This window comes from Oenanthe melanoleuca, chromosome 3 (assembly GCF_029582105.1).
Source record: "Oenanthe melanoleuca isolate GR-GAL-2019-014 chromosome 3, OMel1.0, whole genome shotgun sequence".
In the NCBI taxonomy this organism is placed as follows: Eukaryota; Metazoa; Chordata; class Aves; order Passeriformes; family Muscicapidae; genus Oenanthe; species Oenanthe melanoleuca.
Window position 1 is genome coordinate 77,502,436 of NC_079336.1, and position 18,498 is coordinate 77,520,933.

The 18,498-nt window shown below is 39.0% G+C and overlaps 1 protein-coding gene across 1 annotated transcript in view; it reads right to left on the minus strand.

Moving 5' to 3' along the window:
• Positions 1-18,498, minus strand: part of KIF26B (kinesin family member 26B) — a 197,498-nt gene that overhangs the window by 90,145 nt on the left and 88,855 nt on the right. The window contains exon 5 of the mRNA XM_056486973.1: positions 12,010-12,193. Within this exon, the coding sequence (XP_056342948.1) occupies positions 12,010-12,193 (184 nt within the window). The remainder of the gene's footprint in view (positions 1-12,009; positions 12,194-18,498) is intronic.

Below are 18,498 nucleotides of genomic sequence, written 5' to 3' on the forward strand. Positions count from 1 at the left end.
GATCAAGGGGCACGGATGGGCAGCAGTTCTGTAAGGATTAAGGTGTTGAGAACAAGTTACTACAGTGTGGGAGCAGCTGCACTGGAAGCATAGGTCTGCTGGATGATTAAAGTACAGTGACTAAATGAATTATAATTGTATCTTTTGTACAGATCACGACCAGCTGAATAACTTTAGCACCCAAAAGTTTATAGCAAGAAGCATGCAAAAGCCATTGTTCTTGTGAGGCAGAGTGCCCCACATCACTGCTCTAACCCCACAGTTCCCCCATTCAGGGCTGTTAGCCTTCTGACTGAAGGCTGTGGACACTTAGTTTCACTGCTGGATTAGAGGGCCACCACCAGACTCCAAGCAGTCCTCACATGGGGCACCCTTTGCGGTGACTGAGAAAGCACAGGTCAGTGCCACACTAACTTTATTTTCTTGATTAGCTCTTTTGTAAGGTTACATGGGCAGATCCAACTATGCAGCCAAATAAGATATTGTACACCCATGCCCACTTACACAGACTGCTTTTCCAAGTTGGCACATTCCTCAGTGGTGGTTTCCCAGCCCAAGGGCACACACTCCCTTCCAAACATCTTATTCAGCTGGTCGTGATCCGTACAAAAGATACAATTATAATTCATTTAGTCACTGTTCCTTAATTATTCAGCAGACCTGTGATTCCAGTCCAGCTCTTCCCACAGTACAGCTCTGCTTTATCCATCTTAACAGGTCATTTGATCCTGGACTAAGTAACAAACATGCTTACTTAGTAGTGTATTTTAAAAAGATTTCCAAGGGGGACAGAGAATTTGGTGAATAGTCTTCTATTTCACAGGAATAAAAGAACCTCATCAATAAGGGGGGAAAAGAAGAATTGTTCTGTGAGGGTGCAGTTCTTTGCTAAGCTGCTGCTCTATCAATGTATTGGGTGTTCAATCAAATGCTCTTCCCCTGATAGGTTTATCTCTCAGTGGGCCAGTGCTGCTCAGATGCAGCTGTGTGAAATAACTCTGCATGGTACTAGCTTCAGTCCTATTTCACTGAGAGCAGGATTTGAGTGTCCTGACAATTGCTTAGCAAAGAAGACTTGAAATCAAAGTGACAGCAGTCTCATGCCCTACGTAAGGCACATTTGGGTACCCAGCAAGGGACCAAAGTGTAGTTCTGAGTCATTATTTTAATTCTATGGAAAAGAATTATATAGAGGCCGCAAAATCTGATAGAGCCCTGACAGGTTAATGACTGACAGACATTGGTAGTGCAAAAAATGACACAATCATCCAGTGCCAGAGAACCAGGTACTCACATTTCTCTTTGCCCAAAGAACCTCAAGAGATTCAGGGACTCCAGGGATTTCATGCCACTGCAATCCAGAAGGAGCTTACAAACCTCTGGGGAACAATTGCATCCATTTGTCCTGAAGCCTGAATATCTGTCACTTGTACTGTCTTGTCTGCCTTTATACTGTGGAATGGGAGTGGGAGGAGAATATGATAAGAGATTTTTGTAGACAAAGGCTAATAATCAGAATACTCTTCTTATTCAGCATTATTAATCCCTGCTGAATTAGATGCATTAGCAAAAGGTAGTTCATTTCTTTGGAGATAAAAAAGAACAGTCTGAATTCTTGAGGAAATATTCTGCCTATTAGTGTCTATGTAAAACCCTAGAAATAATGCTTTCATAGATAAAATGAAGAATAAGAATATAATTAAGGGAAATTTCCCTCTATGTGCTGCTCTGCAATTAACTGTTTGAAGCAATTCCCAATACCTTTAATCTCAAGAACTCTGCTTATCTGCCCATCCAGTTATTTTTAATTTGTACTTCTATTATTACTACTGCATTATTAATATACCCTGATAAGATAGGAAATAGCCTGGTAGTGCTCTGTTTCAGCAATGCCTTGCAGGGCATAACAGTCTTTATGATGAATAACTCCTTCCCATCTGAGGAGATCCATGATTCCCTCTGCTCACAGACTAGGGTCCCTGAGGGAATCCCATTTTGTCCCCTGAGCTGGTATTCCATTTCCCCAAAGCAGCCTGGGCCTCCTGGTGCTCACCACATGTGCACACACTGCTGTCAGCCAGGGTGATGCCTTCTCCTTCTGTGTGGCCAGGAGAGACGAGCCCCTGTGCCTCTGTTGGAGCTCGTGCCAGCACAACCTCACCACTGCTCCTCAGAGCTGGCAAGGTGCAATATTTAGGGTATTTTATTAGGAGTGGATGGGGAAGGGAGGGCAGCTGTACTAGCCACTCTCCTTCCAGAATCTGGGCTCAGGTGCTGCAGCCAAGCTAGTCAAGAATAGATTTCTATTGCAAATCAAGATTTCTATTTGGAGAAAACTCCAGTAATACCAAATGTTGGAAAGAAGGTGTTTATTAAAGACATTAAAGCAAAGATAACAACTCTAACACCATATGGTTTGAAGTACATACATCATAATTTTTTGTGGGGAAAACAGGGGCAGGGAGTAAAGGATCAACAGGTTTTAAGGTTTCCCACATCTGTGTTTCTGTAATGGGGTATGTGATGCTGTAAAGATTATTGTATAGCTTTCCTCCTGACATTTTAATACATATCCCACTTTACCAACACAACTGTTTCTGTCTCTCCTTCAGTATAAGCACTGTAAATTATACAGATCTGTGGAAAAATCCAGCAGCAATTAATAGAGGTGAAAGCTGTTGGGATCTACAGAAACACAACAGAGCCTCACACACACCTAGAGAATTTTATGTAAAATGCTGCTATTTGTATAAGCATTTTCAATCACCACATAGGAGAAAAATGAAAATGTATTGTTTTGTATTGTATTGTATTGTCAGATTGAGCTAAGCAAGGAAAAGGATATTAGTCTGGATTAAAATCTGTGGATTTAATGGCAATATGTTGAGTCACCTTTAAAAAAATCTGCTCGTTTATTAAAAAAAGCAAGTCTATAGCCAGTTATCATTATAAATTTTTTAGACAACTTGCTCCAAAACTTCATATATAGATTTTTCCTCTGTATTTCCACTGCACTGGTGAGGAAGATGAATACACACATATATGCGCCTATATGTTTATAAATGCAAACGAATACACCTCATGTAGAGTGAGAATTACACATACATCTGTCCATCCACACCCATCAGAGGTGTATCCACTCCATTTCTCACTTCTAAGTGCTACAAGAGAGGTTTTGAGCCTCACAGGCCTTAAAAATACATAGAAATGCCTCCTGATTTTTCATATCAAACAGGTCAAGGATTTCATCAAACTTTTTTTTCCTCCTTTACTATATAGAAAGATTCTTTCATAATGAAAAACAGAAATATTGAAGCATTACTTTTCATACCTGGTATTTCATATCTCACTATCCAATGAAAGATAATTTAACTGCAAATCATTTTGGGAACAATACAGAAAAGGAAGTCTATTTACATTTGGAAAACAAAATGGCATTTGGTTCAGGAATCCAGATCCACTAATGTAATATTTCCAAGCCCCAAGCCACACTGCCTACACTTCTGGGAAGGAGTCCTCCCTGGCAGGGATTTGCAGGTCACATTACAGAGTAATGAAAGCCTGGCCATCCAAAGTTCAGAGGATCTAATCTAACAGGTGTGGCATAATTTAACATCATGACATCTCTACAGAACCACCCTGACAGAGCTACAGCTGAACATCTCCAGTCCTTTACTCAATAAAGAGCATTTTAACTTTGCTTTGATTTGCCTAGGGCCAAGTCTGCTTGGTTCTTTTCCACAAAGGTCTGTCTGCTTTATGCAGCCTGCTCAGCTGCATGCACACCTGCCCAACCAGACCTGGGTGCCATTCAAAAAGAAAACTGGAAAGCAGAGGATGCAGACTTCCCTCTGAGGAGAGGCCAAAGTATCTAGAACTTTCTGCAAGCACCTTGTTACTTGTATCTCACAGTAGCTGGTTTTCTATTAAAGGTTCTGAGCAGAACACAAGAAGAGCCTCTGTTCCTACTCAGGGAGAGATTCATTTCACCTTACTCGAGCCAGCCAAAGCACAGATACATCATTCTGAGGCAGCTGTCCATGTTACCTCTGTTATCAACTGAAATAGAGAGGTATATCTAGTAGGCAAGTTAGCCCAATTCTCCCCATTTCTCCATGAGAGGAATACCTATGACCAGCCTGGATCAGAAGGGCAGTGATCACCTAAGATAGCAGCATGAATCACATCCTAAGGTGGCAATAACAGTGGCACTAAAGCATGAAGGAAAACATAGGAATATAATGACTGGAAACATGGAGATACATGCTGCTCATAACAGCACAAAAAATGGATAAATGAAAATAGAGAGATATTCCCAAAAATAGATTTTAATCCTATAGGGAAATACAAAAAATGGGGAGACAGTGGATGAGAGGAGATACATTTTAATGGTATTCTCCAGATTAAAATGCAGTTCACGTTGGCTCTTACTCAGCTGAGCTAGTTATCTATTGAAGTCAACGTTGTACCAGAGAAATGAGGCAGACCTTTAGAATAAGAGAAAGCAGAATGACCTTGCAGTTGAACCGAGAGGCTCAGACAAATCATTAGCCCATGATGTTCCAGCAGTGCTACAGCAGAGCCTCCTGCAGTGTCACAGCCCGCCTGCACCACTGCTCTCTGACACATGCTGAGAGGAGTCAAACACAAAAGGAAAAGGCTGGGAGGAGAAGAACTTCAGGAAATTTTAAAGAAAAAAAGAATTGTAATAAGGTCTACAGCTGACTGCTCAAAGCACAGTGGCTGTTACTTGCCTAACATCTCAGAAAACTCACCACGGTCCTGGGTTTAGCAAACTATCCAGTATTTAAACTCCCTCTTCAGCATCCTCTGAGAAACACTCTTGAAATTTTCAGCTTCTGTCATCCTAACTTTCTTGATTCATATTAATCTCTTTGTCATGAATTTAAAAATTAAGGTAGAGGAGAGAGCAGGGAAGAAGGGGACATTTTGGGAAGTACTACTGAAAGTCTTAAAAAACCAAAAATGGAAGTTATTAACCTGAACTATCAAAGTGCTCCAAAATATCAACCAGCAGCACCACCTAAATTAAAAAGGTATTTTATTAAAAAAAAATCTCATAAAAACTGTGAGATCAGTATTAAAAACAATGTTTTTATATCCTAGAAAAATCCAGTAATTTTCATTCAAATTGCATGTCCTTCAAAGTTTAAGAGACTTTATAATATGTATTGCCACGGTATTGTCATACTATTTCTACAAGATGAGAATATTTTGAAAGACTACTTACTAGGTGAGCAAGAGGAAAGGTTTCTGTAGCTTCATTAGGTTATCAACATTAAAACAGTCGAGCTGGGCATAAAATCATATGACAATGCAGAGGGTGCATAAGGAAAACAGTCACTTAAAAATGTACAAAATCTAGTACCACCAGCCTGAAGTGATTTGAGCAAGCTAATTTTCCTTTTGTTCACCAATATTTACAGAAAAAAATCATCAAAACAGACCAAGGTAAACAATACAAAACTAGACTTTATAGCTCTTTTCCTGGTGAAATGTACTATAAAAGAAATATAGAAAAGATTGATTCTTCTAACACAGAAATAAAAAATGTCATCAAAGTGAGCTGAGGTACAGCCTTTTTCATATTTTTTTCTGTCCAGTCTAATTCCACCTGGAAATCTCCAGCCACATCTTGTCCTCACAAACTCATCAGTACAATTTCTGAATACACCTAGAAAGATGTCACTATAGGGAGAAACAGCATTTTTAGTATTTTTTGAGGAAAAAAAAATAATTTAATGAGCAACAGTCTCTTGTCTATATTTGCCATCACCAATAGCTGGTACTCAGATTAGGATACAAGTTTTTCTCTGTGGTAGATGGAAAGAGATCTTTTTTCCCAAAGCAAAGAGTTTCACTTAAGCACTAAGTTACCCTCCAGAAAACTTCATTTTTGCTAGTGCAGTTTTCACACCACCCTCCCCATGAGTAAAGAGGAAGATGTCTGCTAGTTTGAAAGATGGCTTTTTTTAATGGAAAATCAGCAGACACAAAGGAATTAAGAGTAAGATAGGTGTCTACATTAGTGGAGCAATTCTAATGCTCCCAGTTCCCTTGAAGTAGCAGCTTCTTGAAACTTCACAAAAAGAAGAAACAACAGTTAAATCATGGACAACATGAGAACATATCAATTTCTGTAAAATACATATCAAGATACACTTTAAACCTCCAAGTCAACCAAAATGCAATCTGACAGGCTTCTGGCTGCCTGGGTTGGTAGTGCCCCATCCAGAATAAGAACAGCAATTCCTCCAGATTCTAATACTTTCACCTTTTACTTAAAGCAGCTTGAGCTTAAAATTCCTCCTAGAAAATCCCATCTAGCAGGAATGTAGGTGAAGTGCAAAGAAAGCTTCCACCAGGTCCAAACAGTACATTTCGTGAGGAAAAACACAGTTCTGAGCAATTCTGACTGGAGGGCAAAAGGCCACCTGGATTTCATTCCAAGTGGAACTAACTAATTTGTACAACAATCATGTTGACAACAAAGATGAACACATATGTCTCCTTTAAATCCCTCAAGGGGTCATCCTCCCTCCCACCTTTCAGTAGCCATGGTAACTTTGGGGAAAAAAAACCAGCTCTCACCTCAGAAATTGTTTTCTGTGACAGAGGGTTTAAAATCACTTTTGTCATCTATCTGCTAACTTTTGCCCCTATACACCTGAAAGATGAAGCTCTACAAAGGAAAGAGAACTTTTTCTCATTCTTTCTAGAAAAACCTTAAAGATGGTTGGCAGTGAAGTGAAATACAGAACATATCTTGCAAGTTGGGCTGGTTTTTTTTGCTGACCATAGCACAGGTTTTCCTGAACTTTTGCTCAATGGATGACAAAAATGTAGACAAAACTACATGACAATTGTAATGCAGACAAAAAAAAATCCTGACATTCATCCACCAGCAGGTTAAAATGAAAACTCTGATAGTAGAAAAGGAGGTCTCCTGTACCTTTTGGACTTAAACAAGATGTGAATCAATTTTATTCTCTTGAAATCAACTTTGCAAATCACATAAGTGCAAGAACATCTCTTTGCTTCCCTGCACTGATACAAAGAGTTGGCATGGCTATTGAAAACATCTTTTGACAAAGACTATTCACACCATGACTCATACAGGCCACAGCCAATATGAGAGTTATTCATTATTAACACCCTTATTGCATTGTTATGTAGATTGGATTAAAGCATGTCGAACACAGTGCAATAATTGTTGCCTGATTTAGTGAAAAGTAAACAAAAACTGTTTTAAGGCAGTGGACAGCTGAAATACTACCAGTCTGTGAACCCAAAGCATTGGCATATGCTTCTATCCCAGCCAAAAAACAATTCTGAATCTACTCACAAACCAGAACTTCTTGGGCATTAGAACTTCCTTCATTTTATTTTTGACAATTACTGTGTTGGTTTGGTAGATGCACTTTCAGGTTAGATAAAATGTTTCTGATGCCTCCATATACAGTTTATGCAAATCAATGTGAGAAAAAGGTAAGCAGCAGACTTGTGTAAAGTGAATAGTAGATTTTGGGCTTATTTCAATACTGTATTTCAATACTGTATTGTGTATTGTGATGAAAGATTAGATTCTTCAGCCAGGCACTGAAAAATTATTTTTAACTGAATTTTTGTTATTACATGACATAGATCCCAGGAATGAAGGTGCATGACTCAGGAGTAACTGTCAAAATTACAGTTGTTCTTTTAATAGGTTGAAAAGATCACATAGAGAAAGTTCAGTGGTGACTTGCTTCTCCCTGGTAGAAACCTTGTGCATAGGGATGATTTTAATGCCCAAGCATTGCTATATTATTTTGAAATTAACAAGTACCAAATAACAAAAATACACACACACACACACACACACACACACACTCATATATATATATATATATATATATATATATATATATATATATATATATATATATATATATATATATGTATATATATATATACACACGTAAAGAAAAGTAAACTAATCTCTGCCCAAAAACACAAGTACCTCTCAGTGAATGAGGTTTACAAGACTACAAATAGAAAAATAATAAATGAAAGAAAGTACAGAGACCACATCCATTTATCCCAACCCCCTGCCACCTGAAAACAACCTATTTATTCAGGCTGGCAGAAAATTTTTCATTCCAGCTGTTTTTCATGTCAAATCTGGGATTCAGCAAAACAACATCTTTCACAGAAAGAACATTTCAGATTTTCATCAAAAGTATTGGTTTACTTTTTATTTTGTTTGACAGAAAATGGAAGAGGAGGTGTAGAGGGAGGCTGGAGGGAAGCAGACTGGGAAGCAATCTAAGCAAACCTTGCTAGAATGACCTTAAGTAATTAATCTTAGTGCAGGCCTGGAATAATTCATTATTTTTGCACAGAACACATTTTTGCTCTGTTGTTGACTTGTTGTTAGGAAGAACACAACAGACTTCAGGAGTATCTTTCAGAAAACTGAGATTTGGGGAAATATTATGTACAGCCATCCAGAACAGTAGCACTCTCTCTCTGGACAAACTCCCTAGATGCAATCTGTTACTCAAAATATGATGATTCAAAGACAGCAGAGAGAGAAAAAATGATGCTCAAGCTGTTGCAGTTTATGGAGCAGAATTGTCACTCAGCCCAAAGGAAAACTCTCAAGAACTGGCTGTCTGGACAACACGTTTCCACCCAAGATCATCTCCCTCTACCAGCAAATGTAAATCCAAAGAAGACAGAGAAATTATGACCTATAAAAGCACTCCTGTTAATATATATACAACAGGGTCACATCTTTTTATTTAGCATCAGGAACAGCTATTTGGAAATGAATGCAAAAAAGAATCTGATCCTTTACTTGTTTCACTTTGGCATGTGGTACTTCTGCTAGGCTCAGTGGTGTATCTAACATCAAAGTAAAATGCTGATTTATGCAGCCCCACCATTTCATTATTAATATCCTCTTCCAGCTTCTGTGAAGCTGAACTTCAGATTTCAAATAATACTTCTTGCAAAGTCCAGGCTGGCACAGTTTTGATTTGTAAGGCATTTTGTAACAAAGGCATGAAGCATGCAACCTGAATATATACTCTCTAACGCTCTTTGTCAGTTTAGATGCTTCACTGAAGGGTTGTACCCATATCCATCCTAACTGAACTATTAATTAACTTTTAAATAAATTAGTGATAGGCAGATCTTGCTCTTTTAACTTTTAAAAAAATTATATGCCTACACATGACAGGTAAGAAATTCTATAATTTTAAATAAATCATTGTCATTAATTTTGCAATGAGCAGTAGAATCTTTGAAAATTCTAGTAGAAGTGAAAATATAAAATAGCAACTGTTTGCTTGCAATTTCATTTTAGGAAAACTGTGAAATTAAATTTACCCTGAAAGCCTAAGCTTTGATGTACCCAACTTCCTATCCTTCATATCTTGGATACCCACCTACCAGGGAAAACTGACACTCTCAAGCTGACAGGAGCCAGTAACACCCAGAGTGTGTGCCAGGGCTCACAGCCCTGTAGGAGAGAGCCTGCCTTCCAGGCAGCCTAGGCACAGCTGGCCCCTGCAGTTTCAGATATCCTCAATCCCTGGCAACAGCCATCCTTCCAGTTCTGGTGAACCAGAATTTCCAGAAACAAATTGTCACATTAGAGATTGCCCAGCCCACTCAAACCCAAAGTGAAATAAATATTTATCACACTGAGATTGCTCATAAAATGCTATTTAAACACAAACCAGGAATAAAACTTAAAATATTGAAAACAACATTTAGCTTCCCTGAACTCACTTCCTCCACATAGGTTCACATTTTATAAATTTATACCCTTACAGAAAACACTATATGAGAAAAAATGCTGAGAAAAGTAACTGTTTTTAACACACTCTTATCAAAACATATCCCAAGCTAACTGAACAGAACACATAAACTAGGAAAATGAAAAGCAAAAAAGCTGGAAATTCCATCACCTCATTCCTCATACCTAAAGTTTTCCCAGTCTGACAGATAAATTACATTGTTATCCTGAAGTTATTTACTTATTGTGCTTCACACCTATTTCTGACATATTAAAATGAAAATTGTGCTACAGAGGTAAACTGATGGGAAACTTTGACAAAAGTATACAAGCTTCAGGTCATAATTATAAGGTGACTCCTAAAAGGTGAAAAATAAAACTGGCTTCCAGAAACTGCAGGTTAGACATATTTTTGCTAATGGAAATGAGGAAAAAATTTCATTTTCCCTGGTATGACTAAATAAAATAACCTAGTTTTATTTACTGCTTTGAAGAAGCATGTGTGTCATTAAAACCTCTTAGCTACTTATACACTCTGATAGTTTTGGGACAGTAAGTCTGAAATGAAAATAAATTCCTCCTCCATCATGTGGGCTGCAAAATTTCAGTTTTACTTGCATATCTGGAAAGCCTGAAGCCTGTTCTTGTACATGGCTTTTGAAGAAGCAAATCACAGATCTGTTTGGAAATATTGCAAAACTGGTTCCCAAGCCCTCTCCACTGGAAACCAGTGGTGAGAGGAACAAGAAAGGCTCAAATCAGCTTGGAATGTTTAGACAGAACTATGTCTGTGTCTCTGTGTGTAGACCCTTTCCTTGGGACATGTGAAAATAATAATCAGGGAACGTACTCATGCAGTCCAAGATGGGAGATGAGCCCCTGTTTCCAAGAACACACCCTTGATTATTCCTCAACGGAATTTTTATTCAGATGTAACCCATTCCAAGCACAGAAAAGGAAGACTCCTGAGAGGATGACTTATATTACTCACTTACTCTGTAGCAACTCCTTATAAAAAGGAACAGGTTCAAGTTTACTCTTCTTTCCCCCACTAAAGCCAGAATACACATCCTTGTTAAAGTTTTATAAGGCCATGACAGATTTTTACATTTCTTCCCACCTACCAGGCCAGATGAAAGGAAGGGAACCTCATATGGAGGGAATCTCTTTTTCAAACAGGCATTAAACCAGCCATGAAAGTAATATCATTGTTCTTTGAAAGGAAACCCTGGAACTGCATAATATAAGAAAGTGAGCATCCAAAATCAGCAGTGAAAGTTCTGAAGCCCATCCTATGATCTGCAGTCCTAATATCATCCATTACAATTTCTCTTCTAAACAAAAACTTTCACCAAATTCATTGTCACTGCTTAGAATTCAAGGAATATGGAAAAGCCAGGCACACAGATGCTTGCATAAGAAACTACCTTGATTAAAGCAAACTGCTTTTCTCAGCAACTGCATGCTCATATTCCCAGATGTAGTATGCCAGGCTCTTCACTTGTAACAGGGAAAAAGGGAAGGGCCACTCAGACAAACTACAAAGCAACAGTAAACTATATACCCACCTCCTCTATCACATTAACATAAGTGTGCACCTAAACAGCATTTTAAGAGGGAATGATTATGCAGAATGGGAGGAAATAACATGACAGAAGAAAAAAGGAGCAATTTATCATTATCAGCATAGGTTTTGTTCAGGTAAATGTACTGGAAGAAAGCCAGCAAACATGAACCAGAAGCAAATTACAGTGTGTCCACCAAGACACCAGTCTGGAAAGCAAAGGGATCAGGAACACAAAATATGCAATAGAAAGCAGCCACTAGGTAGTTTATACACAGCCACAGAAATAACCACTCCCAAAACCCAGAATGGATATTTCCTCCTGGCAGGATGGACATCAACTCCACCCAGCAGCACTGGGTCCCAGTGCAGGTGAGTTAGTGTAGCTGGGCTTTGAATGTATTACTGCACAACTAGGTCTGTCTGTGTTGAGTCAACTTTAACTTTATCAGAAATTCACTTGCATTAGTTAACTCAACTTGTTAGGACTTTTTACATGTGTTCAGAGACCAGCTACAACAAAGCCAACTGAGAAAGGACATGGCTTTCCAATTCCCATCCCAAATCAATGTTTTGCAAAAGGATAAAATCTTCTCCCCAAAAAAATCAGTATTTTAGTGATATTTGGAAGGCCTACCTTGCCCAAACCAGGAGTATCTTTCACTTTGCTGACTGCCCTCAACAAACATGGTGGTGCAGGGGGTGGGGAAGTCTGAAGGATACTGCTGAAGCAGGTAGAGAAGAGAGGAGATTCAGGAACAGATGATGCAGAAGGCCTGTGCTTCTTCTTTTTGGAAGACAGGTTCAATTTCTGAGCAGCTCTGTGGGAAAAACAACAACAGTAAGCTAAAACAACCTCAAACTCATCAACAAGAACAAATAAAAATATTTATCAGTTTACTATTTACATAGGCTCTCAATTTTAACCTCATTGATCCCAATACTTTTATAATTCTTGTTCTTCCTTCCTTAGTATTATTTTTATTTTAATGCCATTGACCACAAAGTTGCTCCAAATTTAGAGTCTTCATTAAGCAGGGTCACAATCAGGCCTCTGTCACTATTCTATCTGTTGAAATAATTTAGCCCGCAAGAAAGCTCCAAACCCCAACCAATGATCTGTACAGTAATTTCTGATTTAAAATTATAAAAGGTTTACACAGAATTGTCTCATCATAGGTCATTGATTAGAAAATGAACACTTCTGCAGAGTTAATTAGTGATAAATGCTCAGGTGACTCTGTTTAGGTGTAAGAAGCCTTGCACTAACAGTTCAAAATTTTCATCATCTTCTAAAACATATACCAGTGTAAAAGCTGAACAAATGTTGACCAATGAAAATACTGCTGTTTGTGATGGGATGGAGACAATCATATAAACTCCAGCTGCTTTAATCACTAAGCAGGGGAAACAGTGAAGACTGTTTTTATTAGTACAGAATTCTCTGATAAGAATTCTGAAGTTTGTCTAGAGTTTTATTAAAAAAGCTAATATTTTCTGGAGCAGAAACATTCAGTACTTTTTTTTGCAAAATGCTTTATTTTGAGAGATAATGCAACATTCAAGTCTTTGTTGCAGCTGGTTTGTTCCAACACTTGTGCACCCTGCACTGCCCAGGGATAACATCAATATTAATCCTGCTGTCCCATGGTTCCCTTCTGCAAAACAGAGCACTTTAAACAGAGCAGGTCAGCAGGAGTACCAGCTCAAAGGAGAGATGGATAGAACAATTTTGTTTGCTTTGGCAGACAGATTGGGATTTAATATATTTATAAAAGCAATCTGTGCTGACAGTAGCTCTCCTTCCTTTGCTGAAGTGCATCACTCAAGACCAATAATTCTAAATCCTTCTAAGTTTTAAGAAGCTTTAGTCCCATTATACTGGTATCAGTTTATATTATCTGACTCAAAACTTACAAAAGTAATGACATCATTTTACCCAAAGGAGTCGGGGAAGAAAGACTGAATATATACACACATGCACATACACACACATTTCAATATGCAAGTAACCTGTGTTTGTATCAGGTGTCTCAAACACATGGACAAATTACTGCTTGGAATGACTTTGCCATATGGCAGCTGGTCACAAGTACACTGTGTGCACCACCAGGGTGTTTTCTTTTAGCCTATGCCAAGTGCAAAGAATTTCCAGATAAATTTGTTTCTAATAAAAGAAAAACACTAGGAGATTTTAACTGACCCGACACAGAATTAGAACTCAGAATTATCTGTAACACCTCCTTGTCCTTTCTCTTTACTCTGACCTCTGACTCAAGACTGCAGTTCATTACCTCTCCCTCTCATTTAAGCATACACTTTCTTTTCCATAGAAAACATACTCAAAATGTGTTGGTCAAAACCATTTTTCTTTTCCTTGCAACATTTCCATGGTTTGAGAGGATTCAATTATTTCAGCTTCCACACTGTCTATCCCTAAATAACCCTTAGATGGATGTCCATCCATCACTAACCCTTTTATGAAGTTGTCCATGCTGAATCAAGATCTTCTGCACATCTTAGTTTCACTATAACATTATTTTAAGAGAAATCTTGTACTCTGTGTGCACCACTGAAAATGTAAATATTTACCCCTGTGGTCAAGCTCATTAGTCCAGTCCAAAATATAGGAAGTGGCTCCATCCACTATGGTCATCTACCTGGTCTCACTGACTCATGCCCTGGTGAAAATATATTTCTTAAAAGCTGTTTCCTGAATTGACTGACAGAACCATTATCCCTCTTGCCACTAATGCTCCTCCAGAATTTGCTGCTCTTTTTACAAAGCTGACAGTGTTATACAAACCACTCTGTGACCCAACCAAGCCCACAGCCAACATTTTCTTAAAGAAAACACATTGTTGGTGGTACCTGGCCTTTTCAAAATCTTGGAACTGTATTATAGTTTGACAGTTATAACCTTTGAAATTGCATACAAATGGAATAACCTGCATTTTCCTTGTAATTTTGGCCTGTGACTGGGAAAATGCATGAAAAACAATGAACTATTTCTCACAACTTAATGGGGTTCTCTAGTTTTCCCAAAGTAGAAGAAATCAATGCATGGCAGGCTAAAGAATAATTTACAAGCCCTATCAGACTGGATTGAATTTTGAAGAGGATCAAAAAGGCAATAAGCATCAGGTGATTGCCAGAGCATTTAACTGGGAAGAGAAGGATAGTTTAACCACATGTAGGCTGCAATATGACACAAATACACACTGTGGCTTCCTTGTGAGCACATTTGCATGAGCAAAATCCTCCAGCCTGAGTGCTAGCATTGCTCCAAACACAGCTGGTCATGCCAGCTGGTACTGATTTGGCCCTGTAATCTAGCACAGGAGGTTAGGAATTCCCATATTTCACTTTTCCAGGCTAGTCAGAGGCCTGGCTCTCCCATGCAGACCCTCTGGACAACCAGGCAAAGCACCAGGCGAGCCTGAGGGCAGCTCAGAGCTCTGCCAGCAGCTGTCTAGGCTCTGCTCTTTGTACAGGAGCCAGCTATTTTATTTTTTTCATTTAATATCTATATAACAGGGCTCTGATTTGCACTTGAGACTCTGCTACTGCTGCAGTAATGGTGATGGCAGCATGGCTTTATGTACTGATGATGATCTGATCATGCTCCAGGTTGTATCAGCTCCCACTTGAGCCACGTGATATCAGCCATGGAATATGCAGGGATGTGCAGGGGCTCCAGTGCATTGCAAACACTTCCCCACTGTGGGTGGTATGGCTGTGGTAGGGACTGTGTCCACAGAGACTCACAGGCAACTTGATCCAAATTCAATTTTCGAAGTGCATAATTTAAACTGCATTAGACCACTGTGTGAACATACTCATTCACAACAGAATTGTCTTTAATGTCATTTTACTGAATTATCTTCCAAAAGAATGCATATTTAATCCAGTTTAGCTAATACACTTTGGATTAACGCTGTCAGATAATTTGGACTATTTCTTCCCTGGGAGTCCTGATGCAAACAAGCAGCTGGAGACTTTTTGAAGGCTTACAAGATTTCTGGCAGAGAAAATAATCACAAGATCAAGAGTTGAAATTGCAGGAGGGACATTAGAAAGCTGATTAAAGTTCAATGCAAATAAATCTAATACATTGCCCTGGCAGGAAAGGGGAACTGCTTTGAAAGGCCACCAGATCCATAGCAAAAACTGAGATAATTTCTTGAAAGGAAAGAAATTTGTTTTTTGTTTTTTAAAATAAAATTTTAATGATGTATACCTTTGGGCAGTCAGAATAGTTTTCACACCCCACCTATGCAGAAATGGTGATGTATTTTTTCCCCTTAAAACTTTACAAGCAGGCTGGGATTTTCAAATACAGGCTTCTAAATTAATGCTAATAAAATTCAAAGGACACTTGTTTAGTTTGATAAAAGAATTTTTTTTTTTCAGCAACACATCATCCAAGACAAAGTGTGTATCACTGTACAACTATTCCTTACTGGGTGTTCATACTATCCTCTAAGATGCATCCAGTACTTATTACCCTTGGAAACAAAATTCCATCGTTAAAGCTACTGAGCTGGCATGTCAGTTTCTCTGTCAAAATAGGAACTGAAATTTCATTTTTATATCCTATTTTCCACAGGGGAAATTACTCACAAGCTGTGGATGCTAAAAAGCTATGTATTAACTAACTTTATTGTAAATATTTACAATTCTAATTTGAACTAAAAATTAATTTTTCTTCTTTATTTGGAGATATACATTCCATTTTATAATGGAGAATTGTTCTGGCTGGGTGCACCATTCAAAGAGTAAGGTATGAACTTTATCTGTGCAAGGGATGGTTTACCAGAGCCCTGATTTGACACTTGATTTGTCACTTTGATCACTTGATTTGACAAGCCCAAAGTAGGTTAATGACCTTCCCAAGCAACTAAAACACTACCTCTACTAAACTGCCTTGCCTGCTGTATCTTAATGTACATTGGAAATTAGATGGAAATTTAGTTTGGAAATCAGTCTTCTGAGCAAACTTTCTAAGCATATTTGTGCAGCTATATCACCAGTTATAAAATAAGCTAATATATCTGTGATCAGCAGTGATCATCCAACATTTCAATCATGAAACATTCGAATCCAGGTTGAGCCCCTGTAAGTGAAAGACACCATTATCCAACCACACCCTCAAAACAACAGCTGTATTGATGTTCTCTTTTTTCTATTTTTTTCCTTTTTTTCTTTTCTGTTATTTTTTTTTTAATCCAAGACATAATTCCTCCTGTAGAAAAAAAAGCAGAAGTTCTTGACTGTCACCTACAAAGTAAAAGGTAATCTGTGTATATTTTAGTTAACTGACTGTGCTGGGTTCAGCTGGGGTAGAGTTAATTTTCTTCCCAGTGTCTGGTGTGGGGCTGTGTTTTGGGTTTGTGATGGACACAGGGTTGAGAACACAGAGCTGTTTTTGTTATTGCTGAGCAGGGCTTACAGAGCCAAGGCTTTTGCTGCTTTCCTGCAGCCACACTGGTGAGGAGGCTGGGAGTGCATGGGAAGTTAGGAGGAGACACAGCTGGGACTGGTGACTCCAAGGGACCAAAGGGATATTCCAGACTGAATGTCATTGTGACCAGGATATAAAGTGGGGGGAAAAAGGAGGAAGGGATGGAATGTTCAGAATGTTGGTGTTTGTCTTCCCAAGTGATCACTACATGTGATGGCCCTGCTCTCCTGGAGATGGCTGAACACCTGCCTGCTCATGGGAACAACTGAAATTAACTCCTTGTTTTTCTTTGCCTGCGTGTGTGGCTTTTGCCTTCCCTATCAAACTGTCTTTATCTCAACCCACAAATTTCACTTTTGCCCTTCCCATTCTCTTCCCAGGAGAGAGTGAGTGGCTGCTTGGGGCTTGGCTGCTGGCTGGGATTAAACCACGACACTGATGAAATGTCAAACAAAGGTATCCTGGATTCCTGCCATTAGTTTTGATTATTTCCAACTCAAATGTTTGCCAACATGGTTTTCAAGTGTATTTTCTGTTTTGGGTAAATATATTTATATTAAATGAGTCATCATATCATATAAAAGTCCTCATGTAGCTGGAAGGTAAAATCAATGGGATACAGCAAATCTACATTCATGCAGATTCCTTTTCTGTGAGAAAAGCCAATCCTGATTTTCAGTCACACAGGGTCACTAAAGAGTGTTTTGTCCAGGATCTCTCATTACTGAATTACATCATTTGTATGCTGCCCATACAAACTGGACAGAGTGCACTAAATGGGGTGTCCACATCTTCTTATTATAGGGATCTAACCTACCTGCTCTGAATTTTCACCAAAATTGATTCTATTTCTATCATTCACCTGGATAGATGATGTAGGCTCAGTCAGGTGATATTACAGTCAGGCTGACCTGACTATTACCACCAAAAGAGGAGACCCCACACCTGCCACTGCCCTGTCTGCATACTTCCTTTCCCTCTCTTGCTTCTTTCCTCACATTTTTTTTGGCTGGGCTGCTACTGCTTTTACCTCCTAAATGGGCTTGTACCAAGGGTGTTTTAAATCATACTTATTTGACCTGGCTAATATGCCTGAATTACTATGGCAAGGTCTTTCCCAGCCTTAAAATCTGAGGCGTGTGGTATGAAATGCGGTTTCATATAAATCTCATATTTCTATCTGCAGGGCAAGGAATTGGCCAGGAGCCATGGCTTCCTCTGTGCCACGCCTTCCCTTGCATCTCCTGAAGCAAAGAGCAGGAAGATGCTGTAGAGGATGTTTAGTCCACAAGCTAACAGCTTGCTCTGCCGCCCCTCCACCATCTGCTGTGAACCAGGGCGACCACCTGGGACGCTTGTTCAAGAAACAAGAACAGCCTCCAAGAGCTTTTCCTCATATCTCTACATGGAACAGTTTTTCTCACCCAGAGTGAAAGCGAAAAGGGTGATAAAATCTTGCAGCTGGCTTGCCATGTCCCTTCTCAGCCCTCCTTCCCTGCCTTCCAACAGGAAGCTACAAGCTATAAACAAGAATCAGGACAACTTTATTCCTCTTTAATTCTCAGGGTGGCCAAACCCAGGGCTGTGGTGTTGCAGCCCAGTAAGATATGTAAGGAATGAAATAAAAATCCTCAGAGGAACATTTTCAGGATTTGTAGTTCC